This window comes from Panthera pardus, unplaced genomic scaffold, assembly GCF_024362965.1.
Source record: "Panthera pardus isolate Hobbes unplaced genomic scaffold, ASM2436296v1 HiC_scaffold_13, whole genome shotgun sequence".
NCBI classification, from domain to species: Eukaryota; Metazoa; Chordata; class Mammalia; order Carnivora; family Felidae; genus Panthera; species Panthera pardus.
Window position 1 is genome coordinate 42,223,293 of NW_026526688.1, and position 24,643 is coordinate 42,247,935.

At 37.4% G+C, this 24,643-nt stretch overlaps 1 protein-coding gene across 4 annotated transcripts in view; it reads left to right on the forward strand.

The window, feature by feature from the left end:
* ZMAT4 (zinc finger matrin-type 4) overlaps positions 1-24,643 on the forward strand; it is a 349,139-nt gene that overhangs the window by 270,592 nt on the left and 53,904 nt on the right. For 2 of the 4 annotated variants that reach the window (XM_053901051.1, XM_019440708.2), the window contains exon 6: positions 23,912-24,008. The exons of 1 other annotated variant lie outside the window; for it this stretch is intronic. In XM_053901051.1, coding sequence (XP_053757026.1) covers positions 23,912-24,008 — 97 coding nt within the window. Of the gene's footprint in view, positions 1-22,057; positions 22,103-23,911; positions 24,013-24,643 lie in introns of those variants that run through there. One more of the 4 variants, XM_019440709.2, reaches the window with a different exon arrangement.

A 24,643-nucleotide genomic window follows, 5' to 3' on the forward strand; every position in this document is an offset into this window, starting at 1 on the left:
CCGTGTTTCAGCTGGATGTCACTGGTCTTCAGTGCTCCCTGATAGCACATCAGCTGAACAAAGCCTTTTAGTTCTATTTGCATCCCTTAAATGGTTTCCTTCAACAATTGAATATATTTAAGCACTAAGGGGTGCTAAAAATGACAGCCATTTTTAAGCTGAGGGATGTGGGTGAGTTTTATACTGCTGCCAGTCTATGTTATACACTTGAAATTTAAGTGCTCAGGTATAGACTGAATAGTAGATTTCCAAACTCACCTGACCAGAGGGACACATGTGACTTCTGTTCTGTTGTGTTGGAGTACTGTAATTGAGGAGAAGGGTAGAGCACCTTGTGTGTCTCTTTGTGGACAGTTGGAATGGCACCGGAACAGCAGTGGGGACTGTCATGAGGACGTAAGCACTTTTCAGACATCACGGCCAAGGCAAGAATCTGGTCTCTAGACTTGGCATGATGGGAGATGTATCAGTCTAGACTTTGGGAGCCCCATCAGAAGCCTCACTGTGTGGGGCACCATAGCAAGTTCAGATTACAATGAGTGTGACCAGCTGCTCAGTCCTGAGGTGTGGGACTAGAACTTGCTCACTTCCTCCTGCCTGAGGTTGAGAGGGGCTCTATCTAGTGACTACAAGAGGGGAGGTTGGGTGTTACAGGTATGTGTGTGTATTTGCCTGTGGTTAAGGGCAGTTGGGCCACCTGTGAAGGAAGAAATCATATATGTGGGCTGGGATCCAAGCAGGACTCTGCCAACTTCCTATACTTTCTACACAATTCATATTGAGTTGTGTAGGAATGCTTTAGTCAGTCCAGATTTATCTTGGTAGAACTTGGAGATGAAAATTAACATGGCTTAGGCTTAGGTCAGAATAACAGAGAAAATCTGAATTCAGGGGAAACTTTACCTTCCTTATCTGTTGCTTTTGCCCTAGGAGGAATGACAGATACTCTAATTCATGGAAATAAGGCAAAAAAAAAAAAAAGAGAGAGAGAGAGAGAGCTTTCTCCATCACCTGCATTCCCTCTCCACCCGCCCTCTCCGCAACCATCCAACTAAACAGCTATTTAGTGAGCCGCTCTATGAGCAGAACTCATGGCAGGTGTTGGGGGTGAGCAAAAAGATGACTGTATCGAAATGCCATTGTTGTTTTGAAGCAGCTTTTAGTTTTAATAGGGATATTCAAACATAGGAAAGATTAAATTGTACTACTTCGAATAGTTCAGGACCAAGATAAGTTGCAAACTTTGCATGATTAGTAGAGACAATCACTGTCCAAGGATCCAGAGGATGACCTGGGCACTGTGCACCATGAAGAAGGACAGGAAGAAAGGACTGGCCCCAGAACTGAAGGCTCAGTTGGACTGAATGATAGGGATCCTCTCTCCCTTCCCACATTTCTCCTTTATATAGCATATGCTTAAGCAATCACCATCCTCATACGTCCCTCCTCCAGATGTCTCCAACCCCATCCCCAACCTGCCTCTAGGCACAGTCCTGAGAGAGGAAGCCTTACTTGGACTACCACACAGCCACACACTTATGAGCCCTCACCATACTCCAATTCTTAGATTCAGAGCAAGTGGCTGGTTCTGTAAGAAGGCATATCATTGTGTGTGAGGTGTTAACCTAGTTTTTACTGAAAGAAAGACAATTTTGGCTTTTAGTGGAGAAGACCCTTATACTAGGGGAGGGTTCCTTTGGTGAAGCCCTTCAACTTTATCTTGGAAATTTAGCTCCTCAACTTCCTTAAAGTTGGTGTAGAAAACATTTAAGTCTATATGTGTATGTCTTTGTGTGTATGTATGTGTATGTATTTATGTGTGTGTTTGTATATATTTGTGTGTATATTTGACAATTAAAGCCCTCCTGATTAACCTTAATTATAGACCTAAATTGAACACCTACTGTGTGTAGAGCTTTATGTTAGAAATACATAAATAAATCAGAGAGTCCCTCTTCTCCAGGGACTTATAACCAAGTAGGACAAGAAGTCAGAGCATTAGATAATTAAAATGCAATGGAAAAAAGAGGAGGGAAAAAGATGAGAGAAAATTTCTGTTAAGAAGTTTTGATTGATTTGACTTGTCTACTTATTGAATTAACCATTTTCTAGTCCGATTTCCCCACCACATTGTATCTATTGATTAAAGATCAATTATTTGTATTGTCTGATCAGGAAAAATCCTGTGATATTCCACATACCTGGTAATACTTATACCTAGAAACAATCAGTTGGAGCATCAGAAAAGTATTTTGCAGCTATTGGGATTTTATCTCATGGGATTGCAGGCCTAATATTTTATTTTTCTATACATGTTCACAAAAAATTCCACAATAAATTCATTATACCCTTTAATAACATACATTGTGATTTACTTTGATGTTCAAAATAAGCATATCATATAATGGCATATGAAAAAAAATTGTGTGTTCTTTTTTTTCCCAATCTGTAGCTTAATCTTATATCACAAAATCCAGGGAGTTTTTAAAAATACACATCTCTTTGTCTCTTCAAACACTTCCTTTTGGAAAGGCACATTGGAATCTTGGTGGGAGGAAAACTTATCTTTTTAAGTTTTTATTTATTTTGAGAGATAAAGGGAGAGCGAGTGGGGAAGGGGCAGAGAGAGAGAGGGATAGAGAGAATCCCAAGCAGGTTCCACACTCTCAGAGCAGAGCCTGACGTGGGGCTTGAATCCATGAACTATGAGATCATGACCTGAGCAGAAATCAAGAATCTTAACCGACTGAGCCACCCAGGTGCCCCACACTGTAGTCATTTTTGACACCCCCTCCCCCATTCACAAACATTGCTTTTAAATAGCCATGAAATTCAAATAATAGTTAAATGAATATTCCCATCCAAGTAACCAAAAAGGAAAGGACCATTCGGATATTTCTCTAAAGATTAATTATTTCTTCAGTGTTCAATTTATCTTTTATCAATATTACCTTTAAATGGTTATTCATTTCATTTGTTCATCCATACATCTATCCATTCAAATATTTATTGAGTGCCTCTTTGTATCAGATGCTCCCCAGAGCTTGGTACACAGATTGTAATGCAGCATTCTAGAGAAAAAAAATTAAGCTTATTTATTTATTTCTTTTGAGAGAGAGGGTATGAGTGGGGGAGGGGCAGAGAGAGAGAGAGAGAGAGAGAGAGAGAGAGAGAATCCCAAGCAGGCTCCAAGCTGTCAGCATAGAGCCCGACATGCGGTTTGATCTCACAAACTGTGAGATCATGACCTGAGCTGAAATCAAGTCAGACGCCTACCCAACTGAGCCAACCAGGTGCCCCAGAAAGTTGTTTTAAAAAGTAAAATATATAATATGTTAGATTCTGCTAAGTGCTAGAAGAAAGATGAAGGGAAAAAAGAGGGGAGTGAGGTGAGGGGGTTTGCAGTGTCACCAGAACAGTTAACGAAGACCTTCCAGAGAAAGTGACTTTTGAATGACAATCTGAAGTTGCTGAGGACAAGCTATGCACAGATCTGGCAATGAACAGACAGAGGGGTAAGCATGGGGTGAGGGTGGAGAATGGGGAGGCTGAGAGACAAGGGGGGATGTCAGACCAGTATGATGGTGTGAGGCCATTGTGATGACTCTGACTTGTAATCAGAGTGTGATGGGAAGCCATTGGACTGACCTGTTCACTGGGTCATTCTGACTGCTGTGTTGAGAACTAAGTCGGGAGGGAAAGAACAGCAGCAGGGAGATGGATGTAGACTCCAACTGAGATCATTCACATGGGAAACAAGCAGGGCTTAGGCTAGGGTGGTAGCAGCAGAGGTGTCAAGAATGGATTTTGGATTGATTTTATCCAAATATCCCACTTCTGTGTATATACCCAAAAGAACTGAAAGCAAGTACTCAAGCAAAGAAGTGCACACCCATGCTCATGGCAGCATTATCCACAATGGGCAGAAGGGGGAAGCAACTTGTTTCTGTCAGTGGGTGAATGGGAAAACAAAATGTGGCAATATGCACAAATGGAATAGTATTCAGCCATAAAAAGAGAAGGAGATTCTGACACATGCTCTGACATAGATGAACCTGAGGACATGACTATAGAGGAAATAAACCAGCCACAAGAGGACAAATACTGTGTGAATCCAGTCATATGAACAGTCATTCACAGAGACAGAAAGTAAAATGGCAGTTGCCAAGGGCTGGGGGTAGAAGGGAAGGGGACATTACCATTCAATGGGTGCAGAGTTTAGTTCTGTGATGTGAGAAGGGTCCCATGGGTGGAGGGCGTCAAGGGCAGTGAAGCAGTGTGCATGTGCTTCATGCCACTGAACTGTACACCTCAAAATGGTCAAGTTGGCAAATTTATGTTACTTGTATTCACCATGATCAAAACAATTTGCATTTTTAAATGTAAGAATAGATTCTGGATGTATTTTGAAAATGGAGCCAACTGAGCTGGATAGGGTGGAAAGAGGATTGGAGGTTGGCTCTAACATTGGAGTCTGGGTAGCCTGGAGAGCAGAGCACTGTGGAGGAATGATTCCAAATGGAAAGCAAAAAGCTTGGTTTTATGAATGCAGACATTTCAGTTAAATCTCTCTTGCCTTTCTTCTTTTAGGGGGAGAAGGTAATATCCTAACTTTATTTTTGGCATTTTATGACTTATGGCCCTCAGATCCTCACACTGCCTCAACCTCCCACTGCAAATATATGCAGTGGATTCTCTATTTACGCTAGTTATTCTATAAATCCCTCTTTATGACTGAGCTGCTACTGGACCACTGTTCTTAGAGGAAATATGTACAGTTGTCTGTATACACATCTCATGTAGATTATAATCTTCTTGGGGTGCCTGGGTGTCTTAGTTGGGCATGTGTCTCTTAATTTCAGCTCAGGCCATGATCTCATGGTCATGAGATTGAGCCTGTTGTCAGGCTCCACACTAGGCATACAGCCTGCTTAAGATTCTTTCTCTCCCTCTCTCTCTGCACCGCCCCCCATTCCCTCAAAAAAAAAAAAAAAAAAAAGATTATAATCTTCTCAACAAACCACTCATACATATAGAGTCTGTTTTCTTTATATTACGAAAAAGAGAATGAGGTTCAGAAGCATTAAGTGACTTTCCTGAGGCCACCCCACTAATAGGTGCCAGAGTTGGGATTCAAATATCATCAACTGGCCCCAATGCTGGAATTTGTTGGACTACACTGGCTAGTCCCTCCCATCTCCATCCTCTGGTCATCTCTGTTTGAAAGCTGAAACAAGAAGGCAGAAACATGCATGTGGGCTGCTCTGTACATATCTGGGAATGATCACAAAACATCATGAGTTTTGATTCAGGAATTACAAATACGTTTTAGCAAGTAGATAATTCTGTAAATATGAATCCATGAACAATATCATATATCATGTCGTATTGTATTATATATCATATAAGGATATATGGATAATAGAGGGTAGATGGATGGATGGAGAGATAGATAGATAGATAGATAGATAGATAGATATTTAGATACATCAAAGTCTACTGGGAAGTCAGTTTGAGCAATTGGATAGGAATTGCCACTCTCACCAGAGCCGCTGCCTGCTCAGTGTTTATAAGGACTCTAGAGAATAAATGGCATTGTTAACAGAGACTGCTAATGGAAGAAAAAAAACAAGTCTTCAGATGGATCCTTGAGTGTGCTCCTTAAGAATAAAGAAGATGCAATTAGATGACTTCCAATATACCCTTCTGCATTTTCCTTTTTATCTAATTTATGAACTTAGCTAATTACCTATTCAATAGCCTCAATCACTCAATTTAAGAACAAAGCAGACAAAATATATTGAGATCCACTGTGTCAACAGCTTTCTTAGAAGCAGTTCATGTAATGTCATATCTTCCATGTTTAAAAAAAAAAATTTAATGAAGAATAGAGATAATTTTCAATTCAACTTTATGCCAAGCAAATATATAGGATGATTAGTATATAAGGAAGCATTTGACCTGTCAAAAAAGATGTGTATAAATAGCATCTGTAGAGAAGGCAGCTTGCCAGAATAATTTGAATATGCCTCAGAATGCTAAAAAAGAGAATTTATTCTGGAATATTAAATTATTTTGACTCTCCTATTCATAAGTTCAGTCTGCATTTTTGTCCAAAGCAAAGGATCATCATTATTAAAAATAACAATTGTAGTTTACCTTTATTGAGCTGTTTGGTTGTTATTCAACTATATTAACTCTTTGATTTTTCCTAATAACTCAAAAATAGGTAAAATTATTATTTTCAATCTACGGATTAGGGAGTGGAGGTTTAAAAAACAAGTATAGTTTGAAAGAGGGAAAAATACAGGTTTCTCCCCCTGAATATGATCAAGGGGTACTTGATTCTTCCATATCAGTTGTTTCCCATATTCTCAGTCTCCAATATATTTGAGAATTATTGAGTCCATCTTTTCTAGATTTTTTATAATGTTTTCTTTTCCTAGAATCACATTTCTTCTCTATCTGTAAATTGTACATTTTGCTATTCTGTTACCTTGTAAATCAAACAAGATCAGGCATGTTTCTATAAATAGGTATGGTTGCTGGGATAGGTATTAAATAGGGAAATCTCCTGCCACGTGTCCTAAAGAAAAGTCACTTCTTCAAATTGCAGGGGGGCCATGTGGGTCAGGGTGTCTGCCAGGGGAAGGCAGAACAGGCCGCTATGTGACTGCAGTGATTTGAACACTACTGACTTCATAAAGCTCTCTCCCACCCATCTGGCCAAACCTGAAACTCCACTTTTATTTTATATATTTTTTAATGTTTATTATTTATTTTTCAGAGAGAGACAGAGTGTGTGGGGGAGGGGCAGAGAAAGAGGGAAACACAGAATCCGAAGCAGGCTCTGAGCTGTCAGCGCAGGGCCCGACACAGGGCTTGAACTCACAAACCGTGAGATCATGACCTGAGCAGAAGTCAGACGCTCAACTGACTGAGCCACCCAGGTGCCCCTGAAACTCCACCTTTAAAGTTCGTTTCTTTGAGTGTTGAAGATTTTTTAATTTCAAACATCCATATTAAAAGGCCAGTCCTGGAGGAAAGCAGTCTATAGCCACGATTTAACACAGAGTTTGCCAGGTTGTCTGCTCAAAGTAAGGTAAGGACCTGGCCATAGTAGATAGATGTCTACAGGCAGTCCAGAAGGACTAACAAAAGAACCAGAAGGACACCCAAGGTTATATTCATGTACCTAACAGTTGGTTTGTGTGTGAATGATAGAGAGAGGGAAAGAGCACAGTCTCATTTATAAAGTGATTACAAGGAGATAGTGACAATTAGGATATTTTTGCTGTTTGTATTTCACTTTTGAATCTTTCTTGGGCTAGACTTAAAAATTACCACTAATGCTTCTCCTGCTTCCTGGGACTTTTTGATTGACCAGGTAGCTGGTACAGCTCCATAGCAAAGATTGCTAAAGATGCATTTGGACTTTCAGCAGATGTCTAAAAGAGGTGACAATTACTGTGTCCTCAGCTGATGCAACTTAAAGGTCAATGCCACAATTCTTTGACAGCTGTGGCCCTAAAAGCACTACTGACAGTTCTTGAAGGAAATCACAGCAGCTTGTGATCCCTAGCCCTTGGGAAGACACGAGAGATGGTCTGAAGAGGTACCACCGCAAGACAGAGAAATGCATCTATGCTTTCCTACACACCTATTGGGTAACAAACAACTATCTGAGCCTTAATTTAACCCATTGTTTAACTTGATGCCACAGCCCACAACTTCATGTTAGGAGTGTAGTCTAGTTTAGGCATAATGGAATCTGTAATCAGCAATTGTGTTGTAGAAAAAAATATTTTTTTTGAAAACACTTTACATAAAAGAAATCCCCTGCTATGTTATTAGTTGTTTATATCCATAGAGATCGATGGCACTGCTGTGGGACTCAAAGGAAAGAGCACGTTTCATGTTCTGTGAATTTCCATTTGTACCACATCAATATCCAGACCAGGATGAAGGCATTTTGGTTGTAAGTGGTTATTTACTATATTTTTAAAAATCACTTGTGTATAATTCAAATAATGGATTGTTTCAGGGTAATTTCATTTCTGTTTTCTTAACATTTAATTCAACTCATAAAAATAAAAGAAAAATAAGTTCAATCCTTTGGATATTACCATAATAGTACTGATAACCTCTAAGGCTAAAATCAAGGTTGTATGGGGCTGATTTGCTCAAAGCATGAAAATGTGTCATCTATTCTCCGCCATGTAGAATATGTCTAAACCTTCTTCCAGTGAAGCAGCTTTTTAGATATTAAGAATAAATTACTCTGTCCCTTCTGAGTCTTCTCAGTAGGGTGACAATTTTCCAGTCCTTTCTTGGGTCAGGCATCCAACATGGCTGAAATGGTCTTTTAATTACTGAGAATAAATTTATTCCATAGCTTTAGGTTTTGTTTGTTTGGAAATAGCTTTTGAAGACGCAAAGCTATTTGCCTCATGATTCCATTTTCAAGGCTGCGCATATATACTATTTAAGTAGAGAAAGAATTGTTTTAGATAATGTGTGTTCTTTGTTAATTGACTGTTTGGTACCCCGCAGTCTATGCCCATAGGCAGTGGGATGAATTCAGAAGGCTAAGCATTTAAGCATCCTGTACATTGTCAGGACCCTAGGATTGAGGAATACAGGCTCTTCTTTAACTGGGACTACAACAAACCCTGATCTTAGTGGGGTCACCTTGACTTAAACTCACAGGGAAGAGATATTCCATAGTGTAAGTCTAATACTAGACATATAAGCATTCCTCATGTTATCTTTGGGAGGGGTAGCATGACAAAATTCAGTGGTTTTGAAACTCTGCTCTGCAGAGCCCACAATCCCTTACTGGGGGTAGCCTAAGTGCTATGCTTAAAGTGTGATGGGAAACTGAGTGATGTTTGAATCCTCTAACCCCCATTTCAATGAGAGCAGTTATGCCTTGTCTATTTCACATATTAGTCTCAAATTAAGGTTTTTTTTGGAAACAGATTTCTTCTACTTTCCTTCCCTCACTCCCATTTTTCTATTAAAAGCCCTAATGTAGTTATTAAGATCATTAGCTTTGAAATCAGAAATAGATTCAGATCTAGCTTTTCCACTTGCTAATTCTGTAGGGTTTTGTTTTGTTTTGTTTTGTTTTGTTTTGTTTTGTTTTTGAGAGAGAGAGAGAGAGAGAGAGCGAGCGAGCAGGTGGGGGAGAGAGCCAGAGGGAGAGAGAGAGAAAAAGAGAATCTGAAGCAAGCTCCACACTCAGTGCAGAGCCTGACATGGGGCTCCATCCCACAACCCTGGGATAATGACCTGAGCCGAAATCAAGAGTTGGACACTCAACTGACTGAGCTACCCAGGTGCCTTGCTACTACTGTGGTTTCGATGTCTTTAAACCATGGTTTTATCACGTGTAAATGGGTTAATAATGTCCATAAGGATTAAATATGATAGTAGTGATTCCTTCATTCTTCTAAAAAAGCTTTGTTCTCTCTGCTTCCTCAATACCACCTCTACCAGTTAGGGTCTGATCAGAGGAATACAACCACCATGACTAATATAGAATAAGGAACTTATTATAAGGATCCGACCTTAGGCAATTATGGGAACTAGTAAGGCAGTCTAGGTATTGCCATTTCTTCTGTACCTAGTGTTGGGCCTGAAGTTATCAGGGCCGACGGTCAGGAAGGAAAAATGGTTGTGAGGCAAGGAAGAGTGAAGACAAACTACTTGGGAGGCAAAATTGGAACTGAAGACTGTGTCTAAGTGTTGGTGCCCCAGCTTCAGGGATATGGGTGAACTTGAACCAGCTTCCCACACTCACAACTGGCCCAGGATTCAGCAGTACCAAAGGTGGAGATCCAGTGAGAACAGGATATGTCATGGACCTGGCTTCTACCCAGTGCATCAGGGTGAGAGAACAGATCATCAATGCTCTGACATCAGGAAGTACTAACTTCTCTTCTCTCTTCCCTTTACCTACACCATCTCCATAGATGATCTAACCATTTCTACAGCTTTAACTACCACTTACATTCAATGACTTTCTGAATTACCAGAATATTCCTTGCCCTGACTTTTCTGTGATTTATGTTAGTGTGCTGGAGCTGGAATGACACAGACATAGAAAGCATGCCACTGGCACTCTACCCCTAACCAACGATAGACATGACTAACAGATGATGGCAGTCTTTCTCTATCACCTGGATGGAGAGCTCATCATCTGGCACTCTGGCAGCCATAGCACTCTACCAACCAATCGGAATTGATAGATGAACTGCATTATATTTGCTATCCCTAGAAGAGTAGGTAGAATTCATTGAGATGGAGCTTAATGGAGATAAACAGTAATATCTGAGTTATCAAATATAAAATTAGAGGAAATGAAGATGTGGCTTAGCAGAAACCTGTGTGGAAAAGACTTAAAATTGATTGATAGTGGGTTCAATGTAAGTGCAGATTTCAGGGGGTCAGCGTTTCTAGATACACTCTATCTCTTTCTCTCTTTCTCTCTCTCTTTCTCAAAGCTTTAAATGTATTGTTAGAATTAATGGTGCACAAGGGCTGTGACAGTCCTGCTATGCCTTGTAAATTTTTTTTTTAATTTTTATTTAATTTTGAGACAGAGAAAGACAGAGCATGAATGGGGGAGGGTCAGAGAGAGGGAGACACAGAGTCCAAAGCAGGCTCCAGGCTCCGAGCTGTCAGCACAGAGCCTGACGTGGGGCTCGAACTCACAGACCGTGAGATCATGACCTGAGCCGAAGTCAGATGCTTAACTGACTGAGCCACCCAGGCGCCCCCTGCTATGCCTTGTTTACTCATGAAACCACACTACAGAATTGGCCTTCAGTTTCAGGGTCATATCTTAAGAATGTTATCAACAAACAGGAAATGCCACTCAGAAGGTAATGATAGAGCTGATACAGGAGACTTGAACCTATGTTATAATGAAGAACATTGTCAAAGTGCCAATGACTTTCAGCCTGGTAAATAGAACCTTAGGGGACGTGATAACTTTCCTCAAGAATGTGATGTATTTGGAGAGATGCTAATAAACTTGTGCACAAAGCAGAACTGAGGCCAGTGGTGGAATTCAGCCATATTTAGAAAAGTGCAAGCCTTTAAAAACAATTCTACTTGTAAAAACTTCATGTGTCCTCCATGAGGTTTTGGACCATACCAGTGGTTTCTCCAAAACTTTCACCTTGGGGAGCTTTAAAAAATGTAGATTTCTAGGTTGCACTCTAGATTTACTGAATCTGGGATTCAGTAACCTGGGATTTTTGTTAACAAATTTCAGTTGATTCTCCAGTGGCCAATGTGAGGACCACTGGACTAGATGAGCCCTTAAGAGCCTTTTGTATTTCTGTGATTCCATTCCTAGTCACCTGTCATGGGAGGCAGTATGCATAGTGGTTACGTGTGAATCTTGAACAGAATGCATGGGTTCTAAATCCAGCTGTGTCTGCAGCCAGCTCTTATTTTGTGTAAGTAAGTCTCTGTACCTCAATTTCCTCATCTGTTAAATCAGGATAACAATAGTGTCTGCACATAGGGTGTTGCAAAGAGTTAATGAGTAAATGGGTAAAGTGAGCACACACAGTGCTTATGTATAGCATATGTAATGTAAGTATTAGCTACTATTTTTTATACTGGAAAATGACAAATCCATTTAGAGGACTGTTTGATTAATGCATGTGTAAGAAGTGGAGGAGAAAGAAATAATTCAAAACCAAGTGTCTTATTGTTTTTACTTTTATATTATTGATAATCTTTCAGAATGGCCCTAGCTTTAGTATAGAACATATGGAAATATTTCTTTGCCTGTTGCAAGGTTATCAAAGCATAAATATGAAAATGAAGTTTACTTTCTAGTAATGTAAAACAGTGGAATGTGGAGGGTATAAATGAGGAGGAACAGAAACTGGCAAAACTCAAGTCTTGCTGAAGTTTTCATGTAGAATCACATCCATTAACTTTTCTTAACAGAGTGAAATATACATATCTTAGGTATACAATCTGATGAATTTTGGTAAATGAATATACCCTTACCTACCATCCCAATCAGGATATAGAACAAGTACTTTGCTCTGGAAAATTTTCTTGTATCCCTTTCCAGTCAACCCCCACTCCCCAAAGACAACACCTTTCTGAATTCTGTTATTAGAGAATAGTAGCTTTGCTCTTGTTGAACTTTATATGAGTGAAATCATGCAGTATATGCTCCTTCGTGTCTGACTTCTTTACCAAAATGTTATCGTTTTCAGATTCATTAATGTTGCATAAATCAGGTTTTCTTTTTATTTTGTTTTTTTGGTTTCTAGGTATTGTTTCATTGTGTAAATATATCATGATTTGCTTATCAATTCTTGTGTTAATGAACATTTAGATTGTTTTGAGGTTTTGGCTATTAGGGATAAAGCTGCTATAAGCATTCTTGTAAGTTTTTTTTCTTTTTTTATACTAAGTTTTTGTGTCTCTGAGATAAGTGTGTAGGAGTAGAATGTCTGAGACTTAGGGTAAATACCTGATTAACTTGGAAGAAACTCACAGTTTTCCCAAGTGGTTTTATCATTTTTGCAATCTCCTCCAGAATGTATGAGAATTCCAGTTATTCTACATGGTCATTTACATTTGGTATTGTTGTTTTTTTCATGTTAGCATTTGTAGTGGGCATGAAATAATTTTTAGTTTTTCTTTGGATTTTTATTTCCCTGGTGACAAATGATGTTGAGCACCTTTTCATGGGCTTATTGATCATTTTTATATCATTTTTTATGACTAATCTGATCAAGTATTTTTCCTTTGAAAAATTGGGTTATCTTTTTATTATTGACATGTACGTAGGAATTAATTACATCTTCTGGACAAAACTGTTGTATCAGATATAAATATTACAAATATTTTTTTCTTAGGATGTGGCTTACCTTTTATTTTCTTAATAGTGTCTTTTTATAGACAGAGGTTTTATTTTTTATAAAATCCAATTTATCATTTTTTTTATGTTGAATGTGTTGTGTTCCCTAAGAAATCTGTACTTATGCCAAGTTCATGAAGATATTCTCCTATAGTTTCCTAGAAACTTTATAGTTTTAGCTTTTACATTTAAATTTATAATTAATCTTAATTTTAATGTGTGCTCTGAGGCATAGGTTGATATTCATTTTTTGTTTCAGACATTTATCCAGTTGTTCTAGCACCATTTGTTGAAAAAGCTTTCTTTCCCCCTTTGAATTGCCTTGACACCTTTATTGAAAATCAATGAAAGTGGTCCAAAGGTACAAACTTCCAGTTATAAAATAAATAAGTACTGGGGATGTAATGTACAACATGATGACTGTAGTTAACACTGCCATATGGTATATTTGAAAGTGGCTAAATGGGTAGATCCTAAAAATTCTCACAATAAGGAAAATATTATTTTCTTAAAATTTTTTTTAATCTATATGAGATGAAGGATGTTAACTAAACTTACTGTGGTAATCATTTCACAATATATGTATGTCAGTTCATAATGGGGTATGTCTTAAACTTATGTAGTGCTGAATGTCAATTTTATTTCAATAAAACTGGAAAAAATCAATTGACCCTATGTGTGTATATCCAGTTCTGGAGTCTCTATTGTGTTCCACTCATACACTTTTTCCATGCATATGCTAATGGAACACTGTTATGATTACATCAACTTTTGTAGTAAATCTTAAAATCCATAAGTGAGAGTCCTGAAAACTTTCTTTTTTCAAGTTATTTTGGCCATTTAGTTACTTAAATTTCCACCAAATTTTATTTTTTTACATGGATTTTTTTTTTACTTAAATTCTAGTTAACATACATATAGTGCAATGTTTGTGTCAGGAGTAGGATTCAGTGCTTCATCACTTATATATGATACCCAGTGCCTATCACAAGTGCCCTCCTTAATACCCATCACCCATCTAAACCCATCCCCCACACCTCACTCCATCAACCCTCAGTTTGTTCTTTATCACTAAGAGTCTCTTATGGTTTGTTTCCCTCTCTTCTCTTCCCCCATCCCTTCCCATGTGTTCATCTGTTTTACTTGTTAAATTACACATATGAGTGAAATCATATATTTGTCTTTTTCTGATTGACTTATTTTGCATAGCATAATTCACTCTAGCTCCATTCATATCATTGCAAATGGGAAGATTTCATTCTTTTTGATGGCTGAGTAATATCCCATTGTATATGTAAATACTGCATCTTCTTTATCCATTAATTAGTTGATGGACACTTGGGCTCTTTCTATAGTTTGGCTATTGTTGATAATGCTGCTATAATCATCAGGGAGCATGTACCCCTTCGAATCTATATTTTTGTATCCTTTGTGTAAATACCTGGTAGTACAATTGCTGGGTCATAGGGTAGTACTATTTTTAACTTTTTAAAGAACCTCCATGGTTTTCTCCAGAATGACTGCACCAGTTTGCATTCCTACCAGTAGTGCAAGAGGGTTCCCTTTTCTCTGCATCCTTGCCAACACCTGTTGTTTCTTGTGTTGTTCATTTTAGCCACTCTGACAGATGTGAGGTGGTATCTCATCATGGTTTTGATTTGTATTTCCCTGATGATGAGTGATGTTGAGCATCTTTTCATGTCTTTTAGCCATCTGGATGTCTTCTTTGGAAAAGTGTCTGTTCATGTCTTTTGCCCATTTCTTTACTGGATTATTTGTGTTCTTTTTTGGGTGTTGAGTTTGATAAGTTATTTATAGATTTTGGATACTAAAATTTTTTTGTTTGTTGTTTTGTTTGTTGTTTTCTTCCCTGTGCAGAAGCTTTTTATCTTGATGAAATCCCACTAGTTCATTTTTGCTTTTGTTTCCCTTGCCTCCAGAGACTATCTAGTAAGAAGTGGCTATGGCTGAAGTCAAAGGGGTTGCTGCCTGCATTCTCCTCTAGGATTTTGATGGTTTCCTTCTCACACTTAGGTCTTTTGTCCATTTTGAATTTACTTTTGTGTATGGTGTAAGACAGTGGTCCGGTTTCATTCTGCATGTTGCTGTCCAGTTTTCTCAACAACATCTATTGAAGAAGACTGTCTTTTTCCATTGGATAATATAGCTTCAAATCTGGAATCTTGATGCCTCCAATTTTGCTTTTCTTTTTCAAGATTGCTTTGGCTATTTGGAGTCTTTTGTGGTTCCATACAAATTTTAGGATTGTTTGTTCTAACTGTGAAAAATGCTGGTGGTATTATGATAGGGATTGTGCTATATATCCACACAGATTTTAGAAACCACTTGTCTATTTCTGTAAAGAGCCTGTTGAAATTCTGATCAAGTTTGCATTGAATCTATGGGAGAACTGATATCTTAACAGTAATGATTCTTTTAGTTCATGAATATGGTGTATTCTGTCCCTATTTAGGTAGTTCTTAATTTCTCTCAATAATGTTTTGTAGTTCTCAGTCTTGTACAGCCTTTGTTAAATATCTTCCTAAGTGTTTTAAAATATGTTTGATACTGGAACGCTTGGGTGGCTCAGTTGGTTAAGCGTCCGACTTTGACTCAGGTCATGATCTCACAGGTTGTGAGTTTGAGCCCTACGTCAGGCTCTGTGCTGACAGTTCAGAGCCTGGAGCCTGCCTCAGATTCTTTGTCTCCCTCTCTCTCTGCCCCTCCCCCGCTTACACTCTGTCTCTGTCTCCCTCTCAAAAACAAACTTTAAAACAATTTTTTAAAAATATTTTTGATACTATTATAATGGTACTTTTAATTTTTATTTTCAACTGGCTTTGTGTATTGTGACCTTTCTAAAGTCACTTATTCTAGAGTTATTTTGTCAGTTCCTTAAGATCTTCTATATAAACAATCATATCTTCTATGAATAAGGACAATTCTACTTCTTCATTTCCAATCTGTAAGCCTTTCATTTTTCTTTCTTTTTTTTTTTTTTTTTTTTTTTTACCACACTGCCTAGAATCTCTCTGGTGCAAGGTTATATACAATGACAAGAGCAACATTCTTGTTTTTTTTTTTCTGATTTTAGGAAACTGTTCAATAGTTCACCATTTAATATAATTAGCTATAAATTTTTGATAGATGCTCTTTATTAAATTAAGAAAGTTATTTTCTACTGTGCCAAGAATTTTGATCACTGATGGATATTAAAATTGTTAAGTGCTTATTTCTGTATCTATTAAGACTATATTATTTTCTCATTTTATTTGTGAATATACTGAATTATATTGTTTGATTTTTAAATGTTAAACTACTCTTATTTCTGGAATAAACAAACTTGGTTATGATGGAACTGATATATGAATATATGCACACATATATACACACACTTCTATATCTGTAATGTGTTTCTGATTTGCTAATTTTTAACAGATTTTTGGGTCATATTCATGACAAATATTGGTTTGCCATTTTATTGTCTTTTAGAGTATGCAAACTTTTTTATTAGTGTTATGTTGGTTCAAACCAAGTATGGAAGTATTTCCTCCTCCCTGTTAACTAAAATAGTTTGTGTAAGTTGATGTTATGCAATCATTTAATGTTTGATAGAATTATCCAAGGAACTTTCTGGGTCTAAAGCTTTCTTTGTAGGAAAATTTTGGACAAGAAATTCAATCTCATTAATAGATAAATGGCTATCTTGATATTCTATTTCACCGTGTGTTAGTTTTGGTAAGTTGAATTTTTAAAGACATTTGTCTATTTCATATGCTTTGTCAGATTTTTTGGCATAAAATTGTTCATGATATTCTTTTATTATCCTTATAAAATGCCTATAGGATCTGTATTAATAACAATTATTTTATTTTTATAATTTAAGTTTCTTGTTTTAATGACCTCCATCAGATTTGTTACAAGCTAATTTGTGCATTAATCCTTTCTAAAAAGCAGATTTGGGGTTTCTTATTTTTTTTTATAATTTGTTTCTATTTTCTTGATTTCTTCTCTATATTATTTCTTTTTTTTTCTACTTGGTTTTGGTTTAATTTTCTTGTATTTTTCTGGTTTCATAGGATTTCAACTTTGACCATTGATTTTGGGCCTCTCTTCCTTTCTGATATAAAGCTATACGTCTTCCTCTAAAAACTGATTGATTCATATGCAGTATTATCGTTATCATTCAATTCAAAATATTTCCTAATTTCCATTTGGATTTATTCTTTGGTCACAGGTTATTTATAAGTATTTTAGTTATTTTTTATAAATATTACTATTATTTATTTGTTTCAATTATAATAAAAAAAACACTCTACAAAATATAATTATTTGAAATTTAGTACAATTTTTTAAAGGCTCAGCATATTCCCTATCTTAGTTTACTTTCTATATACACTTGAAAAAATTGTGTATTCTGCGATTGTTGAATGTAGTGTTCTATACATACCAATTAGTACAAAATCACTGATAGTTTTATTTAGATCTTTTAATTAACTTTACTGATTTCTTTGTTTTATTGCTTTATCAACTACTGAGAAAGGAGTGTTAAAATCTCCTATTATTATAGACTTGTCTATTTCTTCCTGTAGTTCTACCAGTTCTTGTCTCACGTATCCATAAGTTTTATCATTATCTCAACTGCATGTAGAATTGTTGGATTTCTCCCTTTGTCGTTATAAAACATCCTTTTTATATCTAGTAATATTTCTTGTCTTGAAATCTATTTTGCCTAATATTAACATGTGCACCTCCACTTCCTATGCTTATTGCTTGCATGGTATGTCTTTTTCTATCTCTTTACTTTCAACATATAAGTATTTGAAGTATACCTCTAGAAGATAGTATATATTTAGATCTTGGTTTTTATCTACACTGACAATTTCTGCCTTTTAAATGTTTGGTCCATTTACATATAATATAATTATTGATATAATTGAATTTCACTATACCATTTGCTATTTTCAATTTTTTTTCCATCTGTTTTCTATTTTCCTACACCTTTCCTGCCTTCTGAGTTAATCAAATATTTTTTTTTATTTTCCTATTTAATTTTTTCTATAGGGTCTTTAGCTTTATATCTTTTTATTTGTTTCCAGGGGATTATAATATGCATCTTTAAATGACCACTGTCTATTTAGAACTAATATTTACCATTTTGTGTAAAATATATCTTTTAACAGTAATATTCTGCCCCTATACATTCTTGTGCTACTGGTTTCATATATTATACACATATATGCATTATAAACACCACAATTCGCAATACAACATTATGTTTTTTTTAATTGTTTTCTGTCTTCAAATAAATTTAGATGAATAAACACCACAATTCACAATACAACATGATGGTTCCATTCCTAGTCCTCTCTTCTTGCTATTCATTCTCCTCCTTGATTAAAGATTTAATCAGTTTTTCACATCACAGCCTAAATCTCATCTCTCTGGTTTCATTTCACACTTCTCAGAGAACTCTGTTGACCATTCTGTCCAAAATCACTCTTCTTCCCTGTTTCCCTCTCATTATCCTGTTTACATCCTGTGTGACACCTTCACAATCTTTAATTGTGTTTTATTCACTTACTTGTTTCTTGTCTTTTAACCTGACTAGCTCCATCAAAAAATTATTTTGTCTCTTTTATTCTCTCCTACAATCTTGGTATTCAGCAAAATTGCTTGGCATTGTAATAAAGGTGCAATGATGTTTCTCTAATATAAAATGGATACAACTGAAGTTGCAGGGCATCTAAAGTCTGGCTTTGCTAGACTTGAAAAGACACATTGAGTATTCCCATACTGCTAAACACTCCAGGACCATCTGTTTTACACACTGTGCTAGGAATATAAATACAAAAGTGATGCATCTTCAAGAAGCTTTTCCAGACCCTCTGAGTTAGAAACCATCTCCTCCTCTATTCCCATCCATTCCACTCATCCTGACTGTGGTACTTTTTATGATTTACCTTGCACGATTGCTATTTGTATACATATCTTCTCTCTCCAACTGGACTGTCAGGTCCTTGCAGCAGTGACTATAGTTTCCAATACATATTGGCAATCCTATGGAAATAACTTTCAGGTAGGCAAAGGTTTCAGGATACTCTTAATATGGTATTGTAGTGAAAATGAATTGAATAAGAAAGTTAGCATTTTTGTTTAATAAAATTCTCTAGTTTTCTGAGGAAAAAGAAGCTGTATAATTCCAAACTAATTAGGATTTCAACTGAGCATTAATAAAGCCCTAAGTTCCCACCAAGGACACTGTGTAATGTGTGGGGGAGGACTCCTCTGCCCCTTCTCTGCCTTTGTTCTTGTTTATACCCAGTGCCTGTCTAGTTTATGCTTCCTGTAGTTTTACATCATAATAAAGTACCAGCTATTTCCTGCCCACGCCTCTGTTGGAAGACAGAGCATGAGAATTGTAATGGAAAGCACAGATCAGAATATTTTTCGGATTTGTTGGTGATCTTTAAAATGCCCATTTTAAACATAAATATTTATGCCTGTTGCCAAGCTGAACCTCAATTTGTTATGAGGAGAACTTTGATTAGTCTGTAGTCTGAAGAGGACCCATGTAAATAGTAGTTACCATTTATTATGACAGCATTGGTGGAAAACTCAGGAGAGAGGAGAGCCTGATGCTGGTTTTCATATTCTGATTCCATACATAAAAGAAAGAATGGATCAGCCCTGGGTAAGCATTCAACCAGCTCACATGCTGGTTGTCATAACTTATAGTCTCTGGGTTGAGGGACTGTGGTCATCTTTCTGAGTCATGCACACCTATGAAATGGAAAGGTGATGTAAGTACAGCTCTTCTTTATGGAAGCTTTATTATTATTATTATTATTATTATTATTATTTTAAGACCCAGTATTGTTCTAACAAATTTAAGTGACCAAGGGGAGTATGAGTATAATGAGCCAGTACTTTTTAAAGTGTGTGTGTGTGTGTGTGTGTGTGTGTGTGTGTGTGTGGTGGGGGTTGGGTTACAGCTCTGACTTCTGATAGATTCCCAGGCCCAATCCAAAGATTATAGAGTCAGAATCTCTGGAATCTGTGCCTGGGAATCTGCTTTTGAGCACAATAGCTGGAGGATGCATACAGACTCAGAAGTTTGGGAGTCATTGCTTGAGGTAATAGAGTCCACAGTTGTCTATTGCCTCTGAACTGTCAGCCTGTGCCTGGAAAGCTTTTAGTCCCTTAGAGTGCTTCCCAGGAAGATCCTAGAGATCTGTGGTTATACTGGGTTTTTTTTTCCCATAACTGAATTGACTCTTACCTGAATCACAATTAGATAAATCAGTGTCCAGTTATGTAATTAAACTGAAACAAAAACAATTTAGTCCTTACGTTGGCCAGTCTGGCTTATCATATGACATGACAGATAGGTTTCCCAGAAACATGCATGGGGACCCTAAGAATTTGAAAGTCTCCAGGAATTTCTGCTGTTTTTCACGTTACTAATGATATTGCAATATTCTGTCAGCAGGATTCAAGGGATGTTATCAGAGACCAACCTTATTCTTGCCCTCTGCTGCCTTTTCAAACTGTCTCTGTGGGATTAATGCTTCCCTACTCCTTGGATAAAAGTAGAGTAAGCTTCATGAATTTTTTACACACTTTTAAGCTGGAAAGAGTTATTTACTCTCATTCCTAGATACATAAAAATTCTATGCCATTAATTGATATATCCAGGATAGAAAAATAATTAAAATTTTTTTAATATTTATTTATTTATTTGTGTGATAGAGAAACAGAATGTGAGTGGCAGGGGCAGAGAGACAGGGAGACACAGAATCTGAAGCAGGCTCCAGGCTCTGAGATGTCAGCACAGATCCCAATGCAGGGCTTGAACTCGTGAACCATGAGATCATGACCTGAGCTGAAGTCAGATGCTCAACCAACTGGGCCACCCAGCTACCCCTAGAAAAATAATTTTTAAATATCTCCAAATGTTCAGGTACCTGGGTGGCTCAGTCAGTTAAGTATCTGGCTCTTGGTTTCAGCTCAGGTCATGATCTCATGGTTCATGAGTTTGGGCCCTACATTGGGCTCCATGCTGATAGTGCAGAGCCTGCTTTGGATTCTCTGTGTCTCTCATTCTCTGCCCCTCTGTTACTCGTGTTCACTCTCACTCTCAGAATAAATAAACTTTAAAATAAATAAATAAATAAATATCTCCAAACTTTATTAAAAGTTACTTTCCCCCCCCTCTCTCAGCTCAGATTTTGCTTGGACTGCCTATTTGCTGTGAAAAAAAGACAGTTCAGTAGGGTCCTTTCTTTTTCTCTGCTCAGGGCCTTTGCTTGTCTTCTAGGGCTTTTGCTTTTATCCCTTTAGCTCAGAAGGCTGCCTCAGGTTCCTCCAGAGCTGAGGGATGCAGGGTGTCAGGTTAGAAGGGGAAAGGGATTGAGGTGCCTGGGTGACTCAGTTGATTAAGTATCCAGCTTCTGCTCAGGTCATGATCTCACCGTTTGTGGGTTAGAGCCCTGCGTTGGGCTCTGAGCTGACAGCTCGGAGCCTGGAACCCACCTCAGATTTGGTGTCTCCCTCTCTGCCCTTCCCCCGTTCATGCTCTGTCTCCCCCTGTCTTTCAAAAACTGAATAAAAGTTAAAAAAAAATTAAAGAAGGGGAAAGGGATAAGAGTTGATTTGATAGATATGCATACAAAGCTGGTATAGATCCTGCCAGATCTGGCGGGGGCTGCAAACAGACTCTTCATTTCATGGAGCAATTTCTTGGCTTTCTCAGGAACTCAGCATTACTCGATATGGGCTAAGTATCTCCTCTGGGGACACTTTAAGCTCCAGGTTAGCCAGCTGAACACTCTTAACCTCTTTCTGATGAGGTCTTATTGTCCCCAACTCCAATATCCAAGACATCACCAAACTAGCCCCACTAATACCCAGTACACACATGGTCTGTGGGAAACTGACACATACCTTTTACTCTGACAAGCTGTGAGAATACAGGCCATGCCCAATCTTGCCACCTTTCTTGCTTTGCTATCAAGGTGGCTGGCTAACCAGCCACAGACTCTAGCATTTTGGATCTTGCAGGTGGTATAGAGTCTAGTACATGGCTTCTTGAGTGCAAGGAGGCACTTCTAAAGTTCTCTAGGGAGTTAGTTCCATTGAATTCTTTTCCCATAGGTTTGAGGTGAGAGAGAAGGACACCCCCAATTCACATGGACGAGGGTAAGTAAAACTTACAGTTCAATATGTCTCCTTTAGGAAATCCTCCACCTATCTCTTTCTTTCTTCTCCACCTCTTTTTTAGACTGGTGGTGGGTGGTCAGCTGGGGATTAGAAACTGGTTCTTGACTCTTTTCTTTGGATGTTTTGAAATGGGGTTCTCATACTTCACTTTAGTAATATGGGTGTAGGGCTTCAACTTAGGGCTTCATCTGGGACATTGGCAAAAAAAGTGTTCCATTTTAACATCTCTTTGAAATCATAATAGTAGTTAATTTATATTGATCACTTCTTATGTACCAGACACTCTTTCATACATGCTTTATCTCACTCTGTCTTTCCCAAAATACTTTAAGGAAACAGAAATCCAGAGAAGTCAAATAATTCATGTAAACTCACCAGATTGCAGGTTACAAAATTCTGCTGACATTGTGCATTATTTTCCTTATAGAAAAATGGGAATGATTTTGTCTCTTAGAAAGAAAATGGTATGCATTCATCAGAAAAAAAAAAAAAACTGCTACAGCTGTTTATAATTCTGGCTCTTTTGATAGTAAGACGTAGAATTTTGGAGAAAATTAGTAACTGTCACTTGGTAAACATTTTAATATATTTTATTCACCTAATTCTTAGAACATCCTTGTGATATGAATGGCTTTATCTCCATGTTGAGGCCAGGAAGAAATTATGTGATTTCCTCTAGATCATACAACGAGGAGTAATTGGAGCCAGGATTTAAATCCAAAATTTTAGATCCTGCCTTCAAGTTTGCTTTTCTCTCTACTCTGATGGGACATTATAGCAGAAGGAATATCTTTAATGTGGGTCTCTGAACTGTGGCAAATGTTTAAAGTTTTTTGGTTAAAGCTACTTTCTAACATGTTTGACTCTAGATAAATCAATATTGTAAAGAAGTCAAAGTTTTTGCTAACATCCTTGAAAGCAAAGAGCATCTTATTCATCTTAGAATCCCTAGAGCCCAGGGGCGCCTGGGTGGCGCAGTCGGTTAAGCGTCCGACTTCAGCCAGGTCACGATCTCGCGGTCCGGTCCGTGAGTTCGAGCCCCGCGTCAGGCTCTGGGCTGATGGCTCGGAGCCTGGAGCCTGTTTCCGATTCTGTGTCTCCCTCTCTCTCTGCCCCTCCCCCGTTCATGCTCTGTCTCTCTCTGTCCCAAAAATAAATAAAAAACGTTGAAAAAAAAAAAAAAAAAAAGAATCCCTAGAGCCCAGTTCAAAGTTGATACTTTATTAATGAATGGATTGAATGAATTAAACTAATAAGCAAATTAATGAATAACTTTCTTTTAAACTCTTTAGTGGAATGTAAACTTTTATGTGAATTAGATTATCAGCATTCTCTTGGGTATTTACATTTTATAAGATGACCCTGGAAGAACTCAAATGAATGAGGTCTAAAGCTAAATTTCTGATTCTACCATTGGAATAGGGTTGAAAGAGTAAGTGAGACAGAGTTTTTCTCTGGAGTCTCAAATTTCATTGCAGAGAGAACAGGTTACCCTGTCTCCATGCCTTAAGGAAAAAGTAGAATGCATCCTTTGTGTCAAAATATGTCCAGAAACCTTGTATCTCAAGGAAGCATGTTCTAATACTTTTAGTTATCCAGAAATAGAGCAGCCTGCTTCTAACTTCTGCTAAGGGACGTGTTGGCTGGGCTCTGGAAGGAGAATTGAAATGTTGGTGTGGTAGACCAGATGGCCTCTAATACTCTGTCCTGAACTTTTAAAGATTCTGGGATGCATTCAGGTAGCTGATGGCAAGGACACAGCTAATCAAGTCTGTCTGTTGTCCACAGGTCTGAGGCGCAATTACAGATGTACCATCTGCAGTGTCTCTCTAAACTCCATAGAACAGTATCATGCCCATCTGAAAGGATCTAAACACCAGACCAAGTAGGTACTTTCATGCTCTCACTCTTCGGGCCTTTTGTGTATAATTTATAGCATGGTGAAAAAAGGCTAACATTTTACTTATTTCAAAATAAGTCAATAGAAACAGGATCTCTTTATCTTCAAATTTCCCTTGATATTTATGTTGAAGCCTCCAGGGTCTACCTAGCACAACTTAAAGAATGGCTTCTTCTTTTTTGGCACAAGTAATGACAGGCTTTTTTGTTTGCTTATTTTCATTCTTTAATTTTTTTAAGAGCAGCTCAGCATATTTTCACAAACTTCAGGAAACTTTTAGAGATATACTAAGTGTTTCTAAATAAACAATTTTATCTGTGTTTGGAGGATGTGGCAGACTTCGGTGTTGTGAAGTCAAATTCTATGATTTTCTTCTACCACTTAACATTTCTAGATGAATATTGTTGATTAGTATAGAAACCCAACAAATCCCCTGCTATATTAAGTTATTCCCATGCATAGCTATTTTCCAATTAAATGGAAGCTCATTTCATTTTTCTCCCAAATTTCAGATAGCCAGAAAAGGCTATTGGGCATAATTTCACCTACATATTTCCCAGTATAAATATACTGTGCATCTTTTAAAAAACAGTGACATTAGCTTTGTAGGCATTTTTAAA